This window comes from Patagioenas fasciata, chromosome 6, assembly GCF_037038585.1.
Source record: "Patagioenas fasciata isolate bPatFas1 chromosome 6, bPatFas1.hap1, whole genome shotgun sequence".
Taxonomy (NCBI): domain Eukaryota; kingdom Metazoa; phylum Chordata; class Aves; order Columbiformes; family Columbidae; genus Patagioenas; species Patagioenas fasciata.
Window position 1 is genome coordinate 25,901,810 of NC_092525.1, and position 24,288 is coordinate 25,926,097.

A 24,288-nucleotide genomic window follows, 5' to 3' on the forward strand; every position below is an offset into this window, starting at 1 on the left:
AAAAAAAACCTTTGTGGAACAGATGAACAGTTAAAGCTTTCACACCCTGGCTGTCTTAGACATCTAGACTTGCAAATAAAAATTATACTGCAATTCTGTACATGTATTTTTACACTAAAGATGAAAAAAAAAACATTGTAAGACCATCGCAGCAGCAATCACGGACAATTACAATTTGTGCAGCATAGTTTGCTCAGCACTCAGATTAATATAACACGATTAAATATGGAAAAGAAGTGGGTCTGAAAGCTCCTGAGGGATATCATTAGGGCAAATTGCCAAAGAATGAAACATGAGCCAGTCAGGAGAGGCTGGAAGCTGCAGTGGTACCAAGGGACTCGAATGTTCGACAGTTGGAGCTTCAGTAACGTGTGAACCGCAGGTTGAGGTATCAGGAGACTCTGCTCGCTGACACACGGAATGTCACTATTGACCAGCGAGCGGCCCCAGCCTGACAGCTGCACCGCAGAAACCGGGGACATCATCATTCCGCATCCCAGATTAACATCGCGTTTCTTAGCTTTACATCAAACCTCCACAATTACTCTCATTTTACAATTATAATAATGGCTATTTTAATAAATACTGTGCTGTTACTAAGAATTTATTTGGGGGAAGAGATAAATGAATATCTTATCCCTCTGCTACACACTGGGATTTATGAGTTTTCTTTCCACATTATCTCTCTGTAGTTTAAATAGCACTATTGATAGTGCAGTCCAGCTGAGTATCACGTTTTTTGCTCTTTTACTCAGAATGGATATGGAATTACTAATTAGTATTTCCATATAAAATTGTACATAGTGTACAAATTTCAAAGCACAACTACCTTTAAAAAGACTAGCAGTTTATGTATTTCAATCACAGGCTGAAATAAAGCTGAGTGTATAGTTATACAGAATATCCCCTGATGTATACAGCTGCCTCCTCCTCCTCCTCCTCTTAATAGGCAGTCTTAAATTATGAATTAAGATGACTATACTATTTGCATGAAGAAATATTTTCCTACTATATGCATAAGTCTGTATTATATTTTAGTTCTCATTTTAATGGAAGAAGTAGATAATTCCTTAAAACATTTGAAGTTTCATTAACACTCTTGTTTTACAATCTATATTTTGGTGTGGCACTCACACTGGCATCTATTTAACATATTTAATTTCAAAAAATCTACTAAATGTTAATATTTCTAGCAGGAAAGGTAAAGATTTGATTACTCACAGATCAAGGTTTTGCCATACAGTTCTATGCTTTTCTAACATCTTAATGTAACAATCTTTTTTAAACATTTCCATCTATGCTGCTGAGTAGGTTTCCAAACATTATAGTGTGGCATGAATATGTTTTATAGTTTCCTGTTGTATACAGCCTGTAAGACAAGCAGCTATGGGATTCTGCTGCTCTTCAAACTGTCTGACATTTTAATACTGTGCCAACTCTGCCTTTAAGCAAACACTGATAATTGTGGATGTCATATTAAAAACTGCACTCTTTCTGGTAAATTCTCTTTTTGCCTTTTTTTACTGCTACCAACAGCAACTGCATTTCTCAAATGCATTAGCTATTGAAATAACTTACCTCTTCAACTGACATATTCACTCTTCTAAATAGAACAAAGTGCAAATCTTGGAATAATGCTGCATGGCTTAAGTAACCTGACAGCTCAAGAGATGTGAAAAGCACCTGCAGACAGGGCAGAGCCCGACGGCTGCCCTGGAGCCCAGAGGTTTGTGGGGGCAGAGCTGGATGCAGAGGGCGTCTGCATCTACACCCGGCGGGCACCCAACCCTGCGCGCACCCAACCCTGCGCCGGGGGAGACAGGATGGGTACAGACACAGCAAAACCTCCTGCCTGCAGAAATGAGCATCTGTTCCTTGACCAAGTGGTGAGATCCTTGGCAGAAAACGAGTTCTTACACTGTTTGGGGAAAGAGACATTTATATGGGGTCTGCCTGTTGATTGCTATCTATTCCTAAAGGAATTAAGAAGATCCACCTTTTAAAAAAAATGTAAGAAGAGAAATGTCTCAAATCAGAAAAGTCTCTTTTCAAGTTAGCTAGTCATTATCCTAAATTACTTGAAGTCATCTTCAAGGCTGTGGGCAACTTTACCTATTTTGCCAGCAACAACTGGAGATCGTATCAACCGTGAACTGTGATCCCCCTTACAGATAGGCTTGTACATATAACGTGAAAGCATCTGTCCAATAAAATTTGCTACCTTTTTATGTATATACAGAAATACATCATTGCTTAACTCTGTAGTTTACTAAAAAAAATTCTTAAATTATGGCAGAAGAGTGCTGCAGAATGCAGTTAACTGCAAATTTGATAGTTTATTACATGTTTTGAAGCAATAAACAATGTTAAGACAACCTCCTACAGTCCACTGCATTGGAAAACGTGTACCAGAGTTGTGTTTCTTTCCATAATAAAGTTTTTGTCTGTTGAAACCATTTATCAATATTGAACAGAACTTTCAATATTTCTGCTTCCAATATTTTTGATTTTTTTAGACTGTTTTCCTCCGTTTCAAAAAATGCCTTCCACTTTAAACAACTTTTACTTAAAAAATAAAACTAATCATGGTTCTAAAGTTAGTTTAAATAATGTTGTTTTAAACTACACAAACAACATAAGTCGATTGACTTGAACTAGTTAAAAAACAACTTTTAATAAAAAACTTCAACCTTCAACCCTCTAATAAACAGCCCAATTTAATTTTAAATCCTTAGCATTTGCTCTGGAAACGAAAAGAAGCTTCTTGTCCCATTCTATCGGTAAGGACTTTGATAACATCGCTGAGTACAACCAAGAGTTTCAGTCTGTTTCTGATCTCTTCTGATAAGACACTGCAGCCAGCATCACCATATAAACTTTCATCACCCTGTAAGGAAAGTATGTGGTGTTTTCTCCAGAGTTTTCTAGTGAATCTGGTACAATAATTTCATGTTTGCCTCCTAAAAAAAAAAGAAATACTGGAACTATGTGCCTGGTGATTGTAGTGGCTCTCCAAGTACTGGAAGACCATGTTACAAAGCTTGTTAGCAAAATTCATTACTGGGTGACAGTAAATTGATTACTAACAAACTCCTGCAAGACTGAAACAAGGTACAAATTCTAGAGAATGATGAGTTACTTTCCACCTTATGGCAATAAGCAGCCACTTGGGAAGGCTGTTGTTCAAAACAGGAACAGTCAGGAAAAGTTTCAGTTCAAGACTTGATCAAAGCAGGTTTACCTGCTCCTGGGAGCGCGTCTCCTCCCCATCCCTCACGTGGCTGCAGCAGTTCTAGTGTGTGTATCTGCTACCTCAACACTCACTTCTATCAATGCACCTTTTACTCTGGATTTCAAAGGCACTGGGCCTTTTGCCTTTTTTCTTTTTCCTTCCCTAATCTTAGTTTTTGCTAAAACACTGCGACGTGTCTAGAGCCATACTTCTGCATCTGAAAGATTTTCTGCAGGCTCACACATTATGTTTATTCAATAACTATTATTCACATAATTTCAATGAGTAACAATAAAATAATTATTCTACATCCTGCACAAAACTTATCTGGCAGTTACTTTCTATCTATGTAAATTATTTTCTTCAAAGCCTTTTCTATAACCAAAGGTAAAAAGAGCGGCAGAGCATCAGTGGCGAGATCTGCACACACCACAATGCACAAACTAGAAAGAAGGAAGCTGATTAGCATAATCTTGTCAGAAAGCAAAAAACAGCAACAGAAGTTAGACAAAATACTAAAGTAAAATTAACCTGTGGTACCGTACAACCTTTCACAATCTACTGTAAGCAACTGAAGAACTACTGTGACAAAACATTTCCTGAAAAACCCTCAGACACTGTCAATCTCTGTCAACACCATGCCCAGGAATGGGTACTGCTGTGCTCTCTCCCTCCTCCCTTGCAGCCCCACTGGGCCAAAGAACTGCTTCCCTCCCACTGCCTTGACCACACATATGTTGAAAGATGCTAAAGATTCTGTTTTGTTCTCTCATCTGCTCACTCATACCTATAGCAATAAATCATAGGGGACAGATCAACATTTTACCACAATTCCAGCAGCTACCATCCGCCTGGACCACCTCTTGCTGCTGTTAACCCAGTAGCCCCAGTTCATGAGAATTACTGTGAAACCACTATTCGCTTCCTGAAAGAGGAACAGTTGTAGAGGTGAAAGGAAGCCTCTCCTCTACAGTGTTACAACTCCTAAGACCACCACCTTTATTAGAGAGGCAACCATATCCAAATCTTTTTTGATTAGGAATGAGATCAGGCCCAAACCCCATAACAAACACTTCACAGTTGCCAACCCCTACTTTCCCATCCGGTTCTTGAATGGGTGGGTAAAGACTGCTTGGTCACAGCAGTGGGAAGGGAGCCGTTGCTTTCTCCAGTTTATAACAGCACATAATCCGTTCCCAGCCCTTAAGAATAAACAGTCAGACTACATTTTAAGCTTAGTCCATTCTGCTGGCATTGGTGAGAAGTCATAAGTCACTGACAAAAAAGAAAATAAGCACCATAGAGAACAGAATACATGGTCCAAGCCATGATATCCAAAGCCACTTACACATTTCTTTAATTTAGCTCCTGGCTAATCGCTTCCCATCTGCCATGCCTATAATCTTTAAAAAGAAGAAGAGGGAGGATCTTAAATGAGCCATAATGCATTTTCCTCCTGTTGGCAAAATGAGACCCCCAGCTCTCTCACAGAAGGGAGACAGGGGAAGGGAAATCTATTTCCAGTCCACAAATACATTAACCTTTTCCGTTACAAAAATTAAATGTGGAAAACAAAAAAATAATATTAAAAAGATTTTTGTCTACTGGGTTTGGTTTGGGTTTCTTTAGAATTATTCACTTCCTTTTATCCTTATTTCTGGGGGAAAAAAAGGGAAGAGAAGTGTTATTCATGAATTTGACAGCACTTCATGTACAATCAAATTCATTCTTTTCTCGCAATTCTTGATTCTCAGAGCAGCATTATGGCATCATTCTTGTGCATTAGTTTGGAAGGGAAAAGAAGAGACTGCAGACACGGTTTGTTCCTTGCCTATGGCTCCAGGAGTGACATGTTTCCCAATAATGGAAGCTGAGCAGAAAATAAAATTGAAGTGGTAGTAGACAGGTGAGTGCTCAATGAGCAATACCACTGGCATACTGTGCCTAGACTAAGGACCCATACATAATTTTACAGATAATCAGAAGCATCTATGTAACAAAGTAACCATGGGTGGCATAGAAAAAGCCATGTTACTCAATTACTTCATCCCACAAAGGATTTTAGTATTTTCATAGGCTGAAGAAGCAGCTTCTGCAAGTTAGTTGTCAGCTTTTATCTCTAGCATGTTATAGATTAGGTTAACTAATGGGTCTCTTCTGATACTCATTTATCCTATAATAAACTAATTATGCTTCTTGATACCACTTGTTCAATAATTTCAGTTTCTTCATATATTTTCATTTCATCTCAGTACATTCTTGATAAATTGCATTTTGACATTCATCTACTTCCTAACTGCATTATTTCTTTCTTTGTCACAAAAACACAGAAAAACAAAAGCTTTTCTTTTTTTGGTCCATTTTTCTAACCATCTTCTTGACTCCTCCTTTCCTCCCACCTTTATTTTATGACCTGTCTCCATGGAGGAAGAGCTACCCTCCCACAAAACAAGGGACTTTGGTAAATGTTTCTCACTTCTGAAAGGAGAGTTTCCAGGAAAATAATTTTTATTAACATTTCCTCCTGCAGAGTAACTCCATGGTACAGTCTTCTGCTATACACTAATTAAGAAACAGCAGGGAACAGCTTCCTTGTGAATAGCTGACAGACAACTTATTTACTGCAAGCAAGAGCAGAGATAACCGCTGACTATGTTATAATTCAACTCATCATCATTGGAGAATTTAGGAAAAAGAGAGTGATAAAGCAGCAGTGACCATGAAAAAGGAGAAATCTTGCCATAATGGCACAGCAGAACAGAGCTGGTACTACACACCATTAATTCATCTTCACATCTTATGCTCCACACAACCACCAATCACTTCAGCAGAGGGTGAGCCAGTTCTGGTCAACAGAATATGGAGCCTCCCAACTCTCATACAGCCCAGCCACAAAGGACTCAGTACTCAAAGGCTTCTCTTACACTGCATAACCCCACAGCAGCGCCTGTACTGGCTCTACCCAGCATTTTGTTCTGGCAGTCCTTACTGATTTGCAAAAGAATATGTAAATTGGAAAAGGAAACAACTTCTGCTTATTTTAATCTTAGATTTGTTCTTTTTTTCTCAAAGTGCTAACAAGTGAAAAATTTAATTTTGAAATGAATTTGTAGATCTGTCTTTCTGTCTATACACTTACTTTAAAGTGTGGGCTTTTTGTTTGTTTAAGGGTTGGGATTTTTTTGTTTTTTAATAACACCAAGTGATACAGTTCTTCATGTTTTACATAGATAGCACATTAGCAATCTGCAACTTTGTATTGTTTCTTCCCCCCTCATTAAATAAAAAGTATTTTAATCATTTGCTCACCACATATTTCAATTTTTTTTTCTACGTTTTCTTCACAACTATTTCTCCTAATATTATGCTATGGCAATGCGAAAACTATTCTAAACTTTAAGACTGGGAGAGCTTTCCAGGTCTGGTTGTATATCCTAAGTATATTTGGATTCCATGCTGACATCCTGCAGCTTCATTGCCGGAAATACATTCCCTACGTGTGTCAAAATGGAACTGCAGCTGCACTCACACGATTCACCTCTGCCCACTTTATCTTAAGACTGCTTACACCTGAAGTAATCAAATTATCAAACATCACTCCTCACCTACTGCCAGACCAAACGGTCTAATTGACCTAACATTCCAAAATGAATTCTAATTACACTTAGAGTTCAGTGAGTATCAGCGAAATATCTGTTATATGTTGCAGTGCACAATTAAAACAAATTAGCTACTATAGTTGGTTTAATCAGAACTAGGAGCATCACCCCAGCATAAGGCAATGTGAGGATGTCACTAAGCTGTATAACAGCTCACAATGCCGCTATTTGCTCCAACACGGAAGGTCTGTGTGGAGCCAATTGTTCCACTGTCTAGGATCCTTAGTCTGCACCAGAGAAGTCACTCTGTAAATAGCTAGCTTTGAACTGAGAAACATAAAAATACAGCAGAGGAACTTTCTGCCTTTCCAGGCTCCACATTAATGTGTGCTGTGCTCCAAAACCACATCCCAGCGATGTGGCCTAGTCACAAAGCACTGGTTGGCAGTTGTTTTAACCATATCCATGAATCTCGAACAAGTAAACTGCAAAGACTTAAGTGAAGTGAGAGAAACAGACAACCAGCACAGTTGTTTTCTGATTCAGTTGACGATATTACTGCCTGGGGACATACGGGTTTTGGAATAAACTCAAGAATCTCAGATTCAGGGTCAGATGCAGGAGGAGTAAAGCAATTCACAAAGACAATGTGTTTCGAGAAAGGGGCATTTTTCCTTTCTTTAGTGGCTGGTATTACATTCTCCAAGGAGCTTCTGTGTCTTCCCAGTGCCCAAGTGACCGTGGACACTGTGACTGTACCTGAACAAGACTAATGAGACAAGGAACATAAAGCCACCACTCAGTCCAACTCACTGTGGTGACTGAGGGCAATTGCAGAAAGCTCTGTTTGCATATACGCAACAGTAAAAGTGATTCCACAAATTTATATTCAGTGCTCCTTTACCACACACACACAAAAAACAAAAACCAAAAAACAAACAAAAAAAACCAACCACCACCAAAAACCTGTATCTTTTATTGACATATACGTTTGTTTTTATAGAGATCACCAAAGAAAACTCCAGTCAGCACAAAGCAAGACTTTGTAACCACAGTGCTCTCAAACACATCACACTTGTATTATCCGAAACATATATTGGTCAAAATGGAGATAACGTTGAGACATTTGCTTTAAAGTGTAGCATCCTTTCCCCCTCCAGCGCAGGCCGCAGACGATACACTCTAGTTACCATATTACTGACAGGATGATGAGAAAGCTCCTGTCAGACACCGGCCAGCCGGGTGTTGGAGACAAAACGCGCAGCCCCAGCTGACTAGTTAGGGGAAGACCGGTGAGGTACAATTACAGAGGCATATGACAAGCTTTCATGCCTGAGTGACTTGAGAACTGATGACATGGCTTTAAACAGCAATCCTTCCTACCTCCGGTCACAAAACAGCAATAAGTCAACTGATGCACTGTTGTAAAATCATGATTTATTCCTTTGCTTTGAATACATGAGAGTGTGGTATGATATTCTGGTAGACTACCACAGCAGGTGCACTTGGGGCCGAAACATCTAGGGCCTGCCTCCAGCATGCATAAAATCAATGCTGCAGCTCAGCCTTCCTGGAAAAGCCATCCCCAGCACTTTAATAATTTATAGAAAGACTGAATTAAAAAAATTATTTGTACTGAAACTTGTACAGCCCCATACAACAAATAAGAATACATGCAGATGCAGTGACGTGTGAGAAAACAGTGCTGTGCAAGAACATACAGCATGACATTTAGGAAAGGTCTTCCTTTTACAGCTGAAGTGAAACAACTAACAGCCACCCCTGTGAATAGATCAATTCCTTTGTTTCATTCAGTCTTTCATTTAATCCAAAGCCATATAATTTGTTTCTCTTTCATAGTTTACTGTTCGAAAGCCAGAACTGGTAATTTTTGCTAAAAACAGATCTTACAGAGCATAATCCTCAGGCTAGCTGAATCCATCTCACTCTAACACTAAGCCTGAAGCAAGCTGTGAGGCTGGTGATAATCACATTATTAAAGCGGTTGGAAAGTCAAGCTAATAAAAGAATCAACAGTTAGGGCAAATAATGACCCAGAAGCTATGACAGAAAGGAGCAGTGGGAAGTTTCCACTTACATCTTGGTGGTTACTGGTAGGGCAAGTAGATGAAGATCTCCACCAAAGGAGTTTTTAAAGGGGGTCAAACCATGGAAAATCAATTTGAAGAAAGATGTGAAGAATATTTAACAAATGCAAAAATCACAAGATGTGAATAATACAAAACCTCCTTGGCTGAAACAGAATATAAGTTGACAATTGAAAAACACCCTCAGGATAAAATGGTACTTATCTTCTTTTATTTTGTTTGGGTTTTGTTTGTTTGTTCGAGGGGTTTTGTTTGGTTGGTTTTTGTTGTTTGTTTTTTGGGGTTTTTTTGTTTGGGTCTTTTTAATTAAAAAACTCTATCAAGAGCTTAAAACAGTCAACCTTCTTTTCTCTTTCTCCTTTTCCTGCCAAAATAAACCTTCTTTTCTAAATACAGCACCATGCCCCCTTTTTCCATACCAGGACTGATCCTTTACTCGAGTATAATGAAAGCATGAAATTTATAGCACAGAAATGCTAGAGAAAGAATTTCTGTACATAAGTTAGTGTAGCCTTCCACTCCTGGCCCCCCACAGGAAGGGCAAGGAGAAAGTGAGCAAGGTCTTGAATTATGCCTTTTGTTATCAGTCACTGCACTGAGATAGTGAACCGAAACAGAGCTGATAACTCGGAGGTGACATCACAAGCCAGTCTTCATGAACTGACATAAACACTTGATATTCAGTTAACCCCAAAGATAAAGCACAACTCCCTTAACAGAAAGTTGTACTTGATAGTACTAACACAAATAATCTTCTCAAGTATGAAGCTGTAATTTAAGAATATGAGATTGTGACCTTTGCAACACAAAGTCCCAGTCTGCTGTGTTGTGTACACAACAGCAAACCAGCACAAAGCAAACACAAGCTAATGTTCAAATACACTCCATTTTCTTATTTGTATTATATTAAGCAATCCAACATTTTAAACAAAAAATACCTTATGGTAAGGCCATATCTACTCATTGCTAGTGATTCAATTAAATTCTTACAGGAGATACTGAGAAGTGTTTTATTTGTTTAACTATTACACATTGCTCTGTAAAGAAGCAAGACTTGCATCAGTCCTGTTATGTTTATGAAGAGTTTAGCTGGTAGCAGTTCTCTCTGAAGTTCCTGATAAGCCAACTCTATTTTTCTGTTTGATCAGAACTCACTTGTGTGAGTGCAAATTAATCCCATTCTATATCAAAAGTGGATCCAACATGATATGGCAGTAATTTCATTTAGCTATGACTTCAGTAATGCAAGTAGACTGAAAAAATAACCAGAAGAAAGTGAAAGTGATGTGCTATCTCTTTTGGCCTTGACCAGGAATCTACTATTTTCATTCACAGCTTGGGGACATTCTTCTGGACATCCAAATGTCACTACAGATTTCAGTTATCACTATCTATCCTTGTCCAGGAGAGTGATATTAATTATTTTCAAGTGAGGACACCATCAAGATTATTATTACTTCATGAAAAGGTTTGGAATAATCAGCTGAATTCTGAACAAAGTTAAAGCTGTTGTTCTGTAATGACTTCTTTTGTTCTGTTGTTCTGTAATGACTTCCAAAAAGCTTGGAATCTGAACACAGAAATAACATGGTCTAGATGAGCACGATCCAGTTCTGATACCTCCTCTTGTCATATCATAGCAACAGAGATCAGCTGAGATGCTCAGCCTAACAAATACAAGTCTTAAGAGGATACAAATGTAGACCAAGGTTAATGTAGACCACGTTAAGCAGACAGACACGTGCCCACCTGCAGAATGAAACTTCCACAGGCACAGAGCTACCATCACGATTCCTGTCTCCTCTCTACTGGAGCAGCAAAAGAGGTTTGACTGGGGCATCACTGGATGTTGAGGGTTTTTACGGTATATTCCTTAACACCTGTAAATTCTCTTTTTCCATCTGCAAACCACTGGTAAGGGCTGTTGTTGTGCATTCCCCTAACTGTGATGGTAATTGCAGATCCAGAGACCCAACACTGTGGTGTTTAAAAAAATTGCTATTACCACCTAGACCTGTAAAACCTGTCAGCCTTTTATGGTGATTCTGAATCTTCTGGATCTTCAATTTACTTTTGACTCTAAAGCATTTAAATGTATTTTATCCACTCTTTATAATCCAAAAATTTTCACTCCTTACATGTACACATATGTATTGGAAGTCAGCACCTGCAAGCCTTTGAGAACCTTAATTTTTAATGCTATATCTAACCTTGCACCTATGTGTTGAAAATCACTGTTCATTTATTGGGTAGTACAATTAATAAGGAACATTAAAGTTTTTTTCCACCATAGAAAGTATAATTAACAAAATGTTTTATACACTACTGTTGAAAAAAACAAAAATAAAGGTATTTTTGATGTGCTTAATAGGCTAAAGATTCTGCAAAACAAATATACTCTTAATATGAAAGTCGATTTTAAATTACAATCTTGTACTAATGAAAACCTAATTTTGGGAATATTTTCAAAACAGAATATTTTAAAAACTCATAATATTCTGCAAAGAGTAAAACAAAATAACATCTAAATATTTAGGTATACTTTCAAAATTAAATACAACATTCTTTTATTAAGGAGTCTAAAGAGGCATAAGAAAAAACAAAACAAAAAAACACCAAAAAAAAAAAAAAAAAAACCACCAAAAACCAGACATTTTAATGTGGGCAGAAGCCTAAAACCTTTAATTTTTAATATTTTTTTTTTTTAAAAAAAGCTATTTTGAGTTGTACGTTATTATCAGTCTGAAGAGCTGCTCCAAATCAGAGCTATTACAGTATGCACTCCCAAACCACTCTAACAAAGATGAAACTACCTATTACCAGGTTAGGATAGCAGCTATTATTACAGACCCTTGATTTCTTTCAAGTAGCTCAAATGGAATAAGTGACAAGTGAACAATAAAGATCTTATAATAGCCCTTAAGAATTCTTTTTAGATTAGAAGGCACAGAAATGAACTCAGGAGAGTTAAAGAACTCTCATCTCCTGATAAGAAAAATAATTAACCTGACTTAATGTATCTGAGTAGGTCTTACATAAATCAGACTTTTGTACTTCGAGAGCCAGACTAAAACCATATATCAAAAAAGTACGTAGATATTGTCTCATAAGTACACATGGAACATATCTAAAACTACAAAGGTCTGCAGGTCATTTTGTGAAATGTCCAATATATTCTACTTAAAAGGAGATGTGTGAAGTACTTACAGTGCTTAGTTTGCTAGAGGTAATAATGATTCGTCTCTCATGCAACATACTGGCATAAAGTTGCAGCATGTTGTTCACATCCACAGCAACAAAATATTCAGTGAGGTTTCTCTGTTCAAATGAATGAGATGTTAACGATATTGCAACAGTAGTAGCTCAGTCGAACATTTTATACATTACCCACAAAATGTTTTGTCCAATTAGTAGGTTGGGGGAAAAAAACAACTCAAAATGATGAAAGAAATCCCTTTGCATTAAGATTTGTATGCTTTAAGAATAATTGACTGGGTTTTAAAGCTAATGAAAAACTAACTTTGGTGTAAGTTATTGATATTTTGTTCATTTGATTATGCTTGTGAATATAGATGTGCCCTTTTATTTCCAAGTTTGAAAAAAATATGAAGTTTGGTGTGAATAGCACCATATGCTATTAAGGTAACCGTTACTTACAACCCAGGAACAGAACTTCCACCATTACAATAACTGTTGTGTTGAAGCTACAATAATAAAACTGTGCTATTTTGCCAGGCTCTCCCACAGCCAACACATTTTATTCTACTTTCAGTACAGCAAAACAGTTCATTGAAAAACACCAAGCTTTTTCTTGAGCTGCCTGTACCAGGACATGACAGGGCCAGCAGCTCCAGCAGAAGGTGCTGGGTTCTTCCTGTGGCCACCCCTTTTGCCCCCAAGGAGAACCCCAATGCCAGCTCCGCTGCAGAGTTTAACAAAAAGCCAAGTCACCAGCACCTCTTATTCATAGCTTGGATAATACAGAAGTGGCGGTGGGGTGGATAAAAAGGGAGTGGAGGGAGAAATCTCTGTATTCCAGCTGAATGTAACAGTATTTCTGTAAGGCACAGTGCCAGAGATGTACAAGTTCTGAACAAGCTAAAACAGCTATCAGCAAAACGTCTAGGAAAACAGCAAATTTTTGTAAACGTGAGGAGCGTACATATGAAAATATACTGATACACCCCACAATAACCACACCTTCATTATTGTATCTGCAATCAGAATTCTCACTCATCTCTCCTCAGAACAACAAATTACTGAAGGTGAATGTAGGAGGTCTACCGGTCCACGTGCCCCAACCATGACGACAACCTGAGCAGGAGAACTGTCAGTCTGTACTGGATGGGGCCAACACATGGGAGCAAGGTAGTGAACCCAAGAGAAAACAGCGAGGGAGAGACAAGTGGCAGAGGCTTCAGAGCAGGGTGACCTCCCCGAGGGCCAGGACATGGCTGCCAGCTGGGGCCTCCCCACAGCCCCAGAGCGTGGGGCAGAGCTGGTGCTCACCAGCTGTTGGGTGGTCTCCTCACAAGACTCTACTAAATGAAAAAGTAACTTCAGTTAAAACCCAGATGATGACAAAAAGGGTTGACCTCCTTTTTGGATAGGTTGCAATATTAAATTAAAAAAAATATTGAAAAGATAAACAAAGATCCAATGGATGATCCAGTTTCATGTAAATTCAGAAATGCATTATTAATTTGAAGGCACAGAGTATAGAGTTATTCTTGGTCTGTGCTGCACAAAATTTTGGAAGAGAGAAAAACAAGAGGTTTAAGGCTGCAAACACTCAATTTAGAAAGAAACTCTGGTCTTTCAAGTGTCACTTTTAACTAGTGATGAGAGGTTGATGCACCATGATAATTTGAGTACAATTTATCTAGGACACCCTCTAACACTGTAGTGACAGTGGTCTGCTGATTCTGTGTTGCAAAAGCTGTGGTAAAAAGAGTTTGCAATTTTGTACAGACCAATATATCTTTGGGAGACAGTCACAGTTATTTCTGCATTACATCTCAAAAGTTGCTGCCCCCAAAATATGGGAACCTTACAACAAAGAATAAGAACATTCATTTTATTGCAAAATTACTCCAATTACTTCATCTGTTCAGTACATGTTCTAACCCTCCACTAGGACCATACTGTTTTGTTTCATACTGAAAGGATCAGACTTTTATAAATTGAGTAAAAAGCAATTATACAAAGGCACCACTTTTCCTTTCTCCCACAGAATCAGCAAAATAAAACCAGAGTGGCACCATCGCAAGATCCTGCATCAGCCAGAGGCCCAGAGTAAACTTTGCCTACATTTTCTTCAAGTTGAACACATAACACACCTTCTAACCTCCAAAGCTATGTTTTCCTAGAACCCCAAATAATAATCTAGAACAAGAGAATTCTTTAAAATTGAGGACTTCAACCCAGAGGGTGAAGCAGATTGAAATAAACATTCGAAAACTAAGCCCTATCCTGCCCAACCTCCCCGCTCACCCCCAGGCGATGGGGACCCCTGCCCAGCCCTACCCCCAATGCTGTGGGAAGTTATTACTGCAAAGCGTAAAAATGCCCATCTACACCTCTGTACTCAATTCCAGATTCAAATGCAAGACTGGGGAGCAGAAAATTCAGAAGCTCTTTTATTAGATGTTCTCTGGCTAAACACATCATAGAGAATGTGATCTGAGATTTCACATTTGCAATCTACCCACAACACCATCAAGGATTTATCATCCAAAGAATGGAAGTCTTCACTTAACAAAAATAATGATAACCAGCATTCCTGGTGCATGGTTACCATCCAAATGTAGGTATGCAGGTATGGCACGTTGTCAGAAAGCCTGAAACAATGCCTTCTTACACAAAAAGTCAACTGTGTTATCTTGAAAACTGTATTTTCAGCTTAGCAATGCAGTGTCTAAAGGGCAGGTATTCAAATAACAAAAGGTGTGGAAGTAGAACATATTTTGCATATATCATCCCAATGAATGCAAACAAGCCAAGTAATTATGAACAAAGGGTAGATATAGCAGTGGTCAAAAATGCCCTGTTAATGCATTATAATGGGTTAATGATGAATACAACAATAACTACTAGCTAAAGGTTTTAATAACAGTCATCAATCATATTCTAAAAACACTCTGGGAAAAAAGAATGTCTCCTATTGATAAAAGCAGAGTTCAGTCCTACCCACAGAAGAGGTTGATACTTCTAAATATTTAAAAAAGAAACTGCATACTTACGCTTTCAGGGATTGTTGGCAATCCAGTTACATCAGGAGTAATGAAATATGAGTGCTAATCAATGGGGAAAAATAATTAGTAATTTATGAACACCAAAACAAAAAAATTCTTAAAAAAAAAAAAAACAAAAAAAAACACACAACCAAAAAAACCAGCATTTAGGATTTGCAACCCCATCTTTGTTTAAGCAAATAGGCATTTTTCCAACAGCATTCTTACCACTACTAGACAAAGAATTAAGCAGATCACGACACAAAATGACAAGCTCGGTTCAGCACAGCACATAAACCAAGGGAACAAAACACCAGGCTGCAGTTTTGAAATAACACTGAAATTAAGCCAGCTTTAATCGTCATGAGCCTGAGAGCAGCACTGATTAAATTAAGCATTGACTTAAAAATTGCAACCAAAAAAAAAAAAAAAGTTGAAGTACAAAATGTAAATTTAGAATGGAAAAGGGAAAAGCATTCACATGAGAAAATTAATTAGAATAGAAATATTATTACTTGATATATATGCTCTTTTCTTTTCAAATATCTTGGAATCAAAAACGTGTTAACAGAAATGCATGGTCTGATAGCTTGAAATTCCACAGTCATTGATGAAATACATTAGCAATTTTATGCATCTTCGTTTTAGCCCATTTAGGATGCAAATATAAAATGTAATAAACTAAAACCAGATGTAATTTAAATTATTCTCATTAATCCAGTGCTTTTAGTAGTTATCAGACATGGATTTAACTCAGTAGATTTAAGGCATTTTTGCATACTAGTGTAAATCTTGAAGGACAAAAAACCTTAAGTGCATACTAAGTATAACTGACAATTATGGATTTTTTTCAGCTTTTGTTTGTTTGTAGCGGAATTTTGACATTTTTTGTAGACTTTATTTTTATTGTGTATTTTAAAATTATAATTAACAGCACAAAGACACAGTTTGTTTTCACATCAAACTTGAAAAAGATATACCAAAATATAAAGAAAGTCTATAAGACATTAAATGTGTCTTGTGTTCAAGCAAAAAACACCATTAACTCTGTTTAGGAGACTTATTAAACCAGCTTGAGACATTTCATAGAAAGTTTTCCCAACAAATTAGGTCATTTGGCAATAGTTAAAACTTTAAGATTAAAAAAATGGCTTAAAAAAGGCATCCTATAAACTTCACAGCCCTTGCACAATAAATATCCCAGGTTATTGTTTTGCATCAACTGACAAAAAAAAGCTGAGATTTTTTTTCTCTAGTCAAGAACAGGAAAATATTCAGATTAATGGAATACCCACACCCTTCAGAAGTACAGTGAGAACAGAAAATGATTTCCTATATGTAATAGGGTCACAGAATATTTTTCAAAAGATTTCTGAGTAATGAAGTTAATAACTTAGAGAAGTAATTATTTATAATTAACAAAGTAATAATATTTCACTCATTAAACAGAAAAGGAAGTCAGAACTAGGAGAAGCAAAGGCCCATTACTGCAGTCATTAAGAGTCATAAAGCAGCAAAAAAAAGGTGGTGTAGAGTCCTTGTACATCTTTGTGAACTCCCTTAGGAAGATGTGTGACCTTGGAAGAGATACTAAATTAATAGATGCTGTACTGTATAAAAGTTTTCTTTAAAAAGGGACACTAGAAAAACGCAGATTTTGTTCATCAATTTAAGATTTTGATTTTGGTTGCGGTTTTTAGGACAGGATCATGACGCACACACGCATAGCTCTGAAGTTACATTGATTTAAAGAGAATAGGTACATTAATGTTAAAATGCTCTTTTAAGTAAAAGACAATTTCCCAAAGGAGAGGTATAAATAAGCCTGAAATCAAAAGAGATACTCTATGGCAAGTAATTATTTCTTTAATTATGATAGGCTGTAGATAGTCAGGTGCCTTTTAAACTCACCGATACAAGACAAGGCTGCTTTTTCAAAACTTGTTCACTTGTAAAAATCATCTCTTGGTTCTTACGCAAGATGAGAGAAAGATTGAACAATTGACTTTTTAGTTTTTCAAGAAAAAGGCCACAGCTGACTTTAATGCTTGTAATATTCCATACTTAAAATATTGGTTGAAAATGTGTTTTATTATTTGTATTCCTTGCCCATTTGAACTCAGACTTGACTTAGCTAACTTTAAAAAAAAAAACCAAACAAAAAAACCAACCAAAACCCAACACATTTATTAGCCCTCCATGGGTAAAACACAAGTGACCCAAATTATATTTAAGCTCAGGTTTCATAGAATAAATGATCACTGCTCATAAATTTCAGTGGCAGAATATTTGTTACTGGGACCGACAGATGACAGTAGAACTTGGTCCATAACTGGACCAAGGCATTTTGGTGTCCTCCTGACCAAGCATTACTGGAAAACACCAAGTATCCAGATGCTGGGCAGAATTTCTGCATTATTATATAAATGCAATCCTAAATACCATTGTGGTCTGCCACTTAAACCCTGCTTCAACATCTGTGAGCCTTACACTGCACACCTGAGTAAACAGAGAAAGGGATCTTTTTAATTCTGCATCATGAAATTTGAACTAGACTCATCCTGGCACAATGAAAAGCCACTTCATGCTGTGATTTCTACAATTATTTGTCAGACTGTAACTTCCTTTTAAGTCTGTTATCATCAATGGTTCCAGTCCAGTCTACTAGCAATATACAAGGAGCAAGAAACAGACATCAATATAAGAGGCTGGGGACACAAAGTCAGAGCTGAAAGTGGCCATAAACATCTCCCTGCAGCACTGAGCATTACAAAAACAGAGATGTCTGCATGTCCAACAAGTATTCGGGTTCAGGCAAAGTTATTCCTTCCTGCTCTGCCCAATTTGAACCCCAATACTTGCTCAACTGCACCTGCAGCCCAGCATTTGGCAAGAGGTTTGTGTTTAGATAATCACTGTCCAGCTAAAAAGATTACAAAACTGTTTGATGTAACAAGCTACTGGGAACAAGAGACAATTGAGAAAAAAAAAAATCAAAAGTAAAATAATATTGAAATATAACAAGCAAGCATCAACTTCATTGCAAGTAAGGTGTCACCCCAGTGTTGCCAGCTGTATTCACCACAACATCCTTTTCCAGGTTCATCACAACATTCATTTTGAGGTAGGTGAACTCTACACAAGATGAACAGCAACACTGATAGCAACAGGCAGCAACTTTTTGCAAGAAATAAAGGGAAAAAGATCTTCAAAACTTCTTCATGTCCCACTGAAATACAGTAGCATTCTGAAAGGACTTTATAGAGTGCTTTAGGCTTGCCAAATTAGAACTGGTTATAATACCACAATTAATGATGTAAAAATATTATTTGAGATACAGAAGTATTCTTGCAAGGGTACTATGAAATGAAAAATAACTTGAAAATATTACACTGACAATAGGGAAAAAAAAAAAAACACAAACCAAAACTTAGCAACAGAAACAATTCAGACTGCAGCTTCAAAATCCTGTGTATTTTTTCTGGTAAAAAACAACACACAAGATTGGAAGGACTTCTGCATACAGTGGATTAGTACTGTTCAAGGGAAAAAATATTAGGGCTCTATAGACTACTGCAAAAGGCATAACAAGGCATCTGAAATATGACAAACTAAAATAAAGACAGCATTGTTATTAACAGAAAAGTCAAGGAACTACTGGAGGGGAAGGGGCAGACACTCTATTTCTGTACATCTCCCTAGGAGGGACAGATGCTTTTCTAGAGTTTGTGCAAAGTTAGGTCAAAGTATTAGGCTCAATTCTAAAATAAATGAGTTAAAAGCAATAGGAAATGACACAAATAAGGCTAAGATAAATAATGTAATGATCTTTCAGTATGTGTGGAAGGGAAGCCTTTATAAAATAGCTTCTTCCTGTGCCCTGCAAACTGTGACAGTTCAATCAAGAAACAATTACCTGCACAGAGTTACTTATGCACGCAGCAATGGTAAAGATGCTGTGAACACAGAGTCACAGAAACAGCAGAGGCTCTGTATCAGCTTTACATTTCATACAGGTTCTACAAACTTATTTAAATATGTACCTGTATGCTATTTTTGTTAAAAGCTTTGGGAACTGTAACAGTGACAGGCTCACTTTGACATATCTGTGGCAATTGCCACACGATCAAAGCCCGGTCCCACATCACCAAGGGTCCGTGCACAAAAGCAAGGGGGGCACAGACATGTCCTTCCACCTGCACGTGCAGAAAGTTTCACATCACACAGCACACTTCTGCCATCTCTCCTACAGCACTCTTGCACGATCAAGCAAAACTAGGAAGAAGGGGAAGGATGACGGGAAAGAAGCCAGCTTACACAGATTTTTGTCCAGTCCTGCAAGTCTACCTACTCAGACATATGAGGTAATAAAACAGAGTTAGCATCTCCCGATTCACAGCAGGAGAAACCAAAACTATCTACATGAAACAGCTGGAAGCACAAAAAAGTAGTTCTAGCACTGCCAGATCCCACTGTAGCTTACTTTCTCATCCACTGAGCAAAATTCAAATTTCTGCTTCTTTATAACTTTACAAGAACAACATGGGACAGAGAAAAACTCTGCTCCACAGAGAAAAGAAAAATGGTTGTCAAAGCCACTTAATGATGGGAAGCTACATAAGTTTATTTCTTAAACGGGCTTTTGTTTGTTTGTTTGTTTTGTTTCAACCATACCTACTATTTCATAGTCAGTAATAGGAGTAATACAGAGAGAATACTTACCACACTTAAACTGACTAAAGCGTTCGCCTTTGGCACAGGATGGCTATACAATGATTTTAGCAAATCATTTGAGTCATTTTCCTATAGAGAATATTTTTAAAGTTGGTTAGTCATTGTATAAAAACTGAATAATTACCATTTGCTACACATCAAACTATATACTGATAAGCATACATTTAATGAGAAAGATAATTGCAATTCTCAGTGAAGTATTTAAATATTAAGTATAAAATGCAGGCCAACTTTACATTTCAGAAAATTATTTTATCTGCAAGTTAAGTCAGTTTCTTACATGTACTCCTTAAATGAATCACAATATTTGCAACTGAAAGTAGCACTAACATGTGCAGCTGCTCTGTGCCTCTCGGAAGTCATCTTCCTTAACCCGCTAGCCATAATATTTGTCTATTCCCAGTTTTACTAAATATGCAGCTACACAGCTATATCATATACTTTTAAAATTATTCATCAGGTTTGACTAGGATCTCCCACCTTGATCTCTAAAAGAGACATTCACTTGAAAAATAGATGCAGGTGGAATTTTGTTTGGTTTAGGGTTTTCGTTCAGTTTAAGGTTTTTGTTCACGGAGACTAAATTCTTTTTGTTGTCAAAGCAAAACCAAAAATATCAGCAACAAGCCAGGTCCAGTTTTTAAACACTTTGTATGGGTTCTGCCTCTCCCTGCGAGAATAGTGATGAGACTGGATCTCATGTTAACAGGACTTCGGGTCTGCCTCGCTGAGCCACCAAAACAGCGTGCTCAGCATACAGGACAGAAAACTTATAGCCCAAGAACTTCACCTGGTTGCAGTAACACTGCAAAGCCAGAACCAGTGACCAGGAAACCAAGCAGACAATCACTGCTCCTTCTATCAAACACAACCTTAACAATAGGCTTTGTTACTACAGTGAAACCAGAGCCAAAAGCAAAGTCTCATTACACCATTTATAAGACTTAAATGTATTCCACACTTTATTTAAACACAGCTAACACCACACTTTCCTACATAAAATATCATCATTTTCTGTAGTCCATTTACTATAATGCACAATAATTGCTTATTCTATAGTTCATATATTCTTGAAATGTCAGCTTTTCCCATCTACAGCATATGGCTGCCTATTGATGCTTTTTTTTTAATTACAATCTAGTACACTAATATAGTTAAAGCAGAAAGGTATAGCTTTAATGTTCTCAGTAAAGACAGATGCCAGTATTTCCTTTCCTGCATAATCATGGAATCTGTCTAATTGCTCATGAATATGCAAACTAAACTATCATGATTCTTCACCAAATGCTGCAACTAATTTTGTCTTGCTAGTTGAGATGACAGAATTACAGGAAGTAGTTTTTGGTTAATATGAAGGGTGAAACAGTACATCATATTTTATACAGTTCTGAAAAAAGGTGTTTGCAACTGATAATCAGATAGTTCCAGAGATCTACAGTTTACAATCAATACGTCATACAGATCTCCAGTGATATGACACTTTGCTCACACTTCACCCAGGACTTGTTTACGCTAAGACTGACACTTTATAAAGGTATATTTTCACCAGCTTTTTAAGATTAATGTGGGTTTCAAGTGACAGTGGCAGCTCTATGTTAAAATTCTTTGAATTTCTATATGATGAGTGTAAGACCTTCCTTCTAAACTCTACTAAGATTTTAAACAGCATAGAATCACTTTATAGCACGTCAAATGGTGACTATTATTTCATGGAAAATATTTTACACAAAGAAATAGAATATCTAATATTACCTGTTCTTTAGCCAAATAATCTGCCAGGGTATTTAGGAGCTTGTAGTATACCTCAAACCATGGCAGGTAACTAAAATAGGAGAAAAAGCATTTTAATAAAATACCTCTTTTTTTTTTTTTTTTTTTTCAAAGTGCTTGTAAAATATTACTATGATTAATCTGACTTGCACATTTTTATAATATTTCTACACATAAAATGCATATAAAACTATTTCCCACAAATTTAATGGCACATCACTGATAAATAGTAGTAAAAGTTACATTTCTCTATGATGGACACCTGCTTGAAGTTCCACTAAGTGTGGATTACCTCATAATATTTTTACTTCTCAGTATTTTAAAGGCACCAAAAATAATTTTAAACATTGCCAAATCACATTCCCATCATCTTTCAATTGTTACAGCTTTCAGAAGTTACTTTATTTGCAATTTCACCATTCTACATTCTGTTGTGCCTGTCTGGACGGCCAGAATTGCTGCTTCCCTGAAGAATGAAAGCTATTTTACCCGGGCAGACCAGGTAGCCCGTATTTGACATGTGGTATAATGCTATGCAATACTAGAGATGTCACATTATAGATAAATATATTGGCCTCCACATAGTCATTTCTATAGATAGAATTAACTTCTAATAATAAGCAAGCATTCACCAATATTGTGAACATACAGCACATTAATACATGAATACTTAATAGACTTTTAACACAGGTCTGCAGCCCGTATGTTCACAATACTCTCGGTGAGTTAAACAGAATCCAAGATAACTAAGACATAGCCAAAGAGTATGAGAAAAGAAACTCAAGCCTGGTGGCATCAGTTCCATTTTTTGTAATCTGTTTACAGAACAGCTACCTTTAGCAGTGACATCCTCAGTGAGTGTATGCTACAGAACTTTCCACAATCACTATTTAAACCTACCATACAGATGTAATAAGTCTGGCAAACTAAATACTAGCAGTATAAATTACTATTTATTTACAAGTTATACTCTACCTCATGTCTGTTAGAATTTTGCCAAAAAGAACATTACTAAAAGAGTAATAGTATGGTCAATATTAGTTGTTTGAGATTAGAAGCAATGCTGAGGAGGAAATAAAGCCTGAAATGTCTTTATATTTCATACCCACACCTAACAATTCTGCACACTTTGTTATTCAGTAGAGTGTAAATCCACAGGCATACGTTCAGTGCATTTCTTAAAAGCTTCAGTGTGTGCTGTGGATAGACCTTCAAATTTCTACATTTCAGGAAACATGCTAACTCTAACTGAAGATGCTTCCCGATAGGAAAAGGAAACCTGTTAGGGGAAAACCTGTCTGTCAGAGAAGCCAAGTCTGCTTTTGTCCAGTGAGTCCAGTGAGGGGTCATGTTCTCTTTGTGACACCTCTGCTCTCAGTACACTGCTGGCCAGGTTTCAGAAACAGATCCCAGTTCTTGAAGCAAAGACAGAACAGCTGAACTCTGAACACAGTTCTAGTTAGGCATTTTCTAGCAATCTTACTTTGCTACCCTTATAGAAGTTCAACTGCTGGTTCTTAGGGAAAAAAAAAAAAAAAAAAAAAAAAATCATGAATTTGCTCTCACCAGGCCAAAGAGACACAGAGGCAATGATTTCTTTTAAAGCCACTATATTAATGTCTTTATCACGCTTTACCATACACTGTTCTGGCTATTAATCGAAACTAAATCAACCTCTTAATCCTCATAGACGTTTTTAATGCTTGGCATTGTTGACAGCAGTTAAGGTGTGACATTATTGCATTTGCTTTTCAATATGTTCTTATATAATCATAAAATTTACTTCCTTGCACCTGTGTAAGGCCACTCACTGCTAACAGGCACAAACGCTGCATGCCCTTGTAAAACATTCACCCCAACAGCACCTAAAACATCTGATCTTGGAGTTTTCTTCCACCTAGAACTCAGTGAGTGTATCTTCTGAAAGCACGTTAACCTGGTTTTACACGTCACCAAAATAATGCAGCGTAGAATGGTCAAACAATTGCTCCCCACGGCACTGAGAGGACCTGCAAATGTGAGAGCTACTGAACAGTTTTTCTAGCCCAGAGTCACAGCAGGGACTGGAACACTGTTCTAGCATTCTGTCCAAGTCAAGGTACAAGGCAGGTATCAATTGCAAAGTATTTTTATGACACTGGACACACAAATGAGTTAGATTATCTAAAAGCCTTCCAGTCTTTTGCTGTCACCTCTGCCTTAGTAGTGTACATCACCCCAGCATATTTTGCTGTAGAATACCCTAAAATCTTACCTGATCATGCATTTTTCATAATGAGCATTTATGAACAGCATGCTATAAAAATAAATGCTCCTACTTCAATAAAATATTAACCATATTTCTGTCTTGTATCTATGATCTCAACTCCCCTCTCACTGAGAAAAGAAAAATTAAATGCAATTCTTAGGTCTATGCATAAAAAGGTCAAATTCATTATTTGAAATTAATGAACCCCAGCACAAAGCCAAAGGAGATTTTTCTTTCATACAGCAAGGCTTGCTGACCAGAGTATTCATACAAGAGTTTCCTCCCTTAGTAAAATCAGGTTGATGATGCATTTCCACAGCTTCACCTAACAAAACCGCAAAGAAAAACGTAAAAACAGACTACT

General features: G+C 37.2%; 1 protein-coding gene across 4 annotated transcripts in view; it reads right to left on the reverse strand.

The window, feature by feature from the left end:
- DENND1B (DENN domain containing 1B) overlaps nt 1–24,288 on the reverse strand; it is a 152,959-nt gene that overhangs the window by 61,118 nt on the left and 67,553 nt on the right. For 2 of the 4 annotated variants that reach the window (XM_065842134.2, XM_071810294.1), the window contains 5 exons: nt 21,659–21,728; nt 19,895–19,975; nt 17,084–17,143; nt 15,182–15,235; nt 12,147–12,257 (listed from right to left, as the gene is read on the reverse strand). In XM_065842134.2, coding sequence (XP_065698206.2) covers nt 12,147–12,257; nt 15,182–15,235; nt 17,084–17,143; nt 19,895–19,975; nt 21,659–21,728 — 376 coding nt within the window. The remainder of the gene's footprint in view (nt 1–12,146; nt 12,258–15,181; nt 15,236–17,083; nt 17,144–19,894; nt 19,976–21,658; nt 21,729–24,288) is intronic. The other 2 variants (XM_065842135.2, XM_071810295.1) reach the window with 2 other exon arrangements.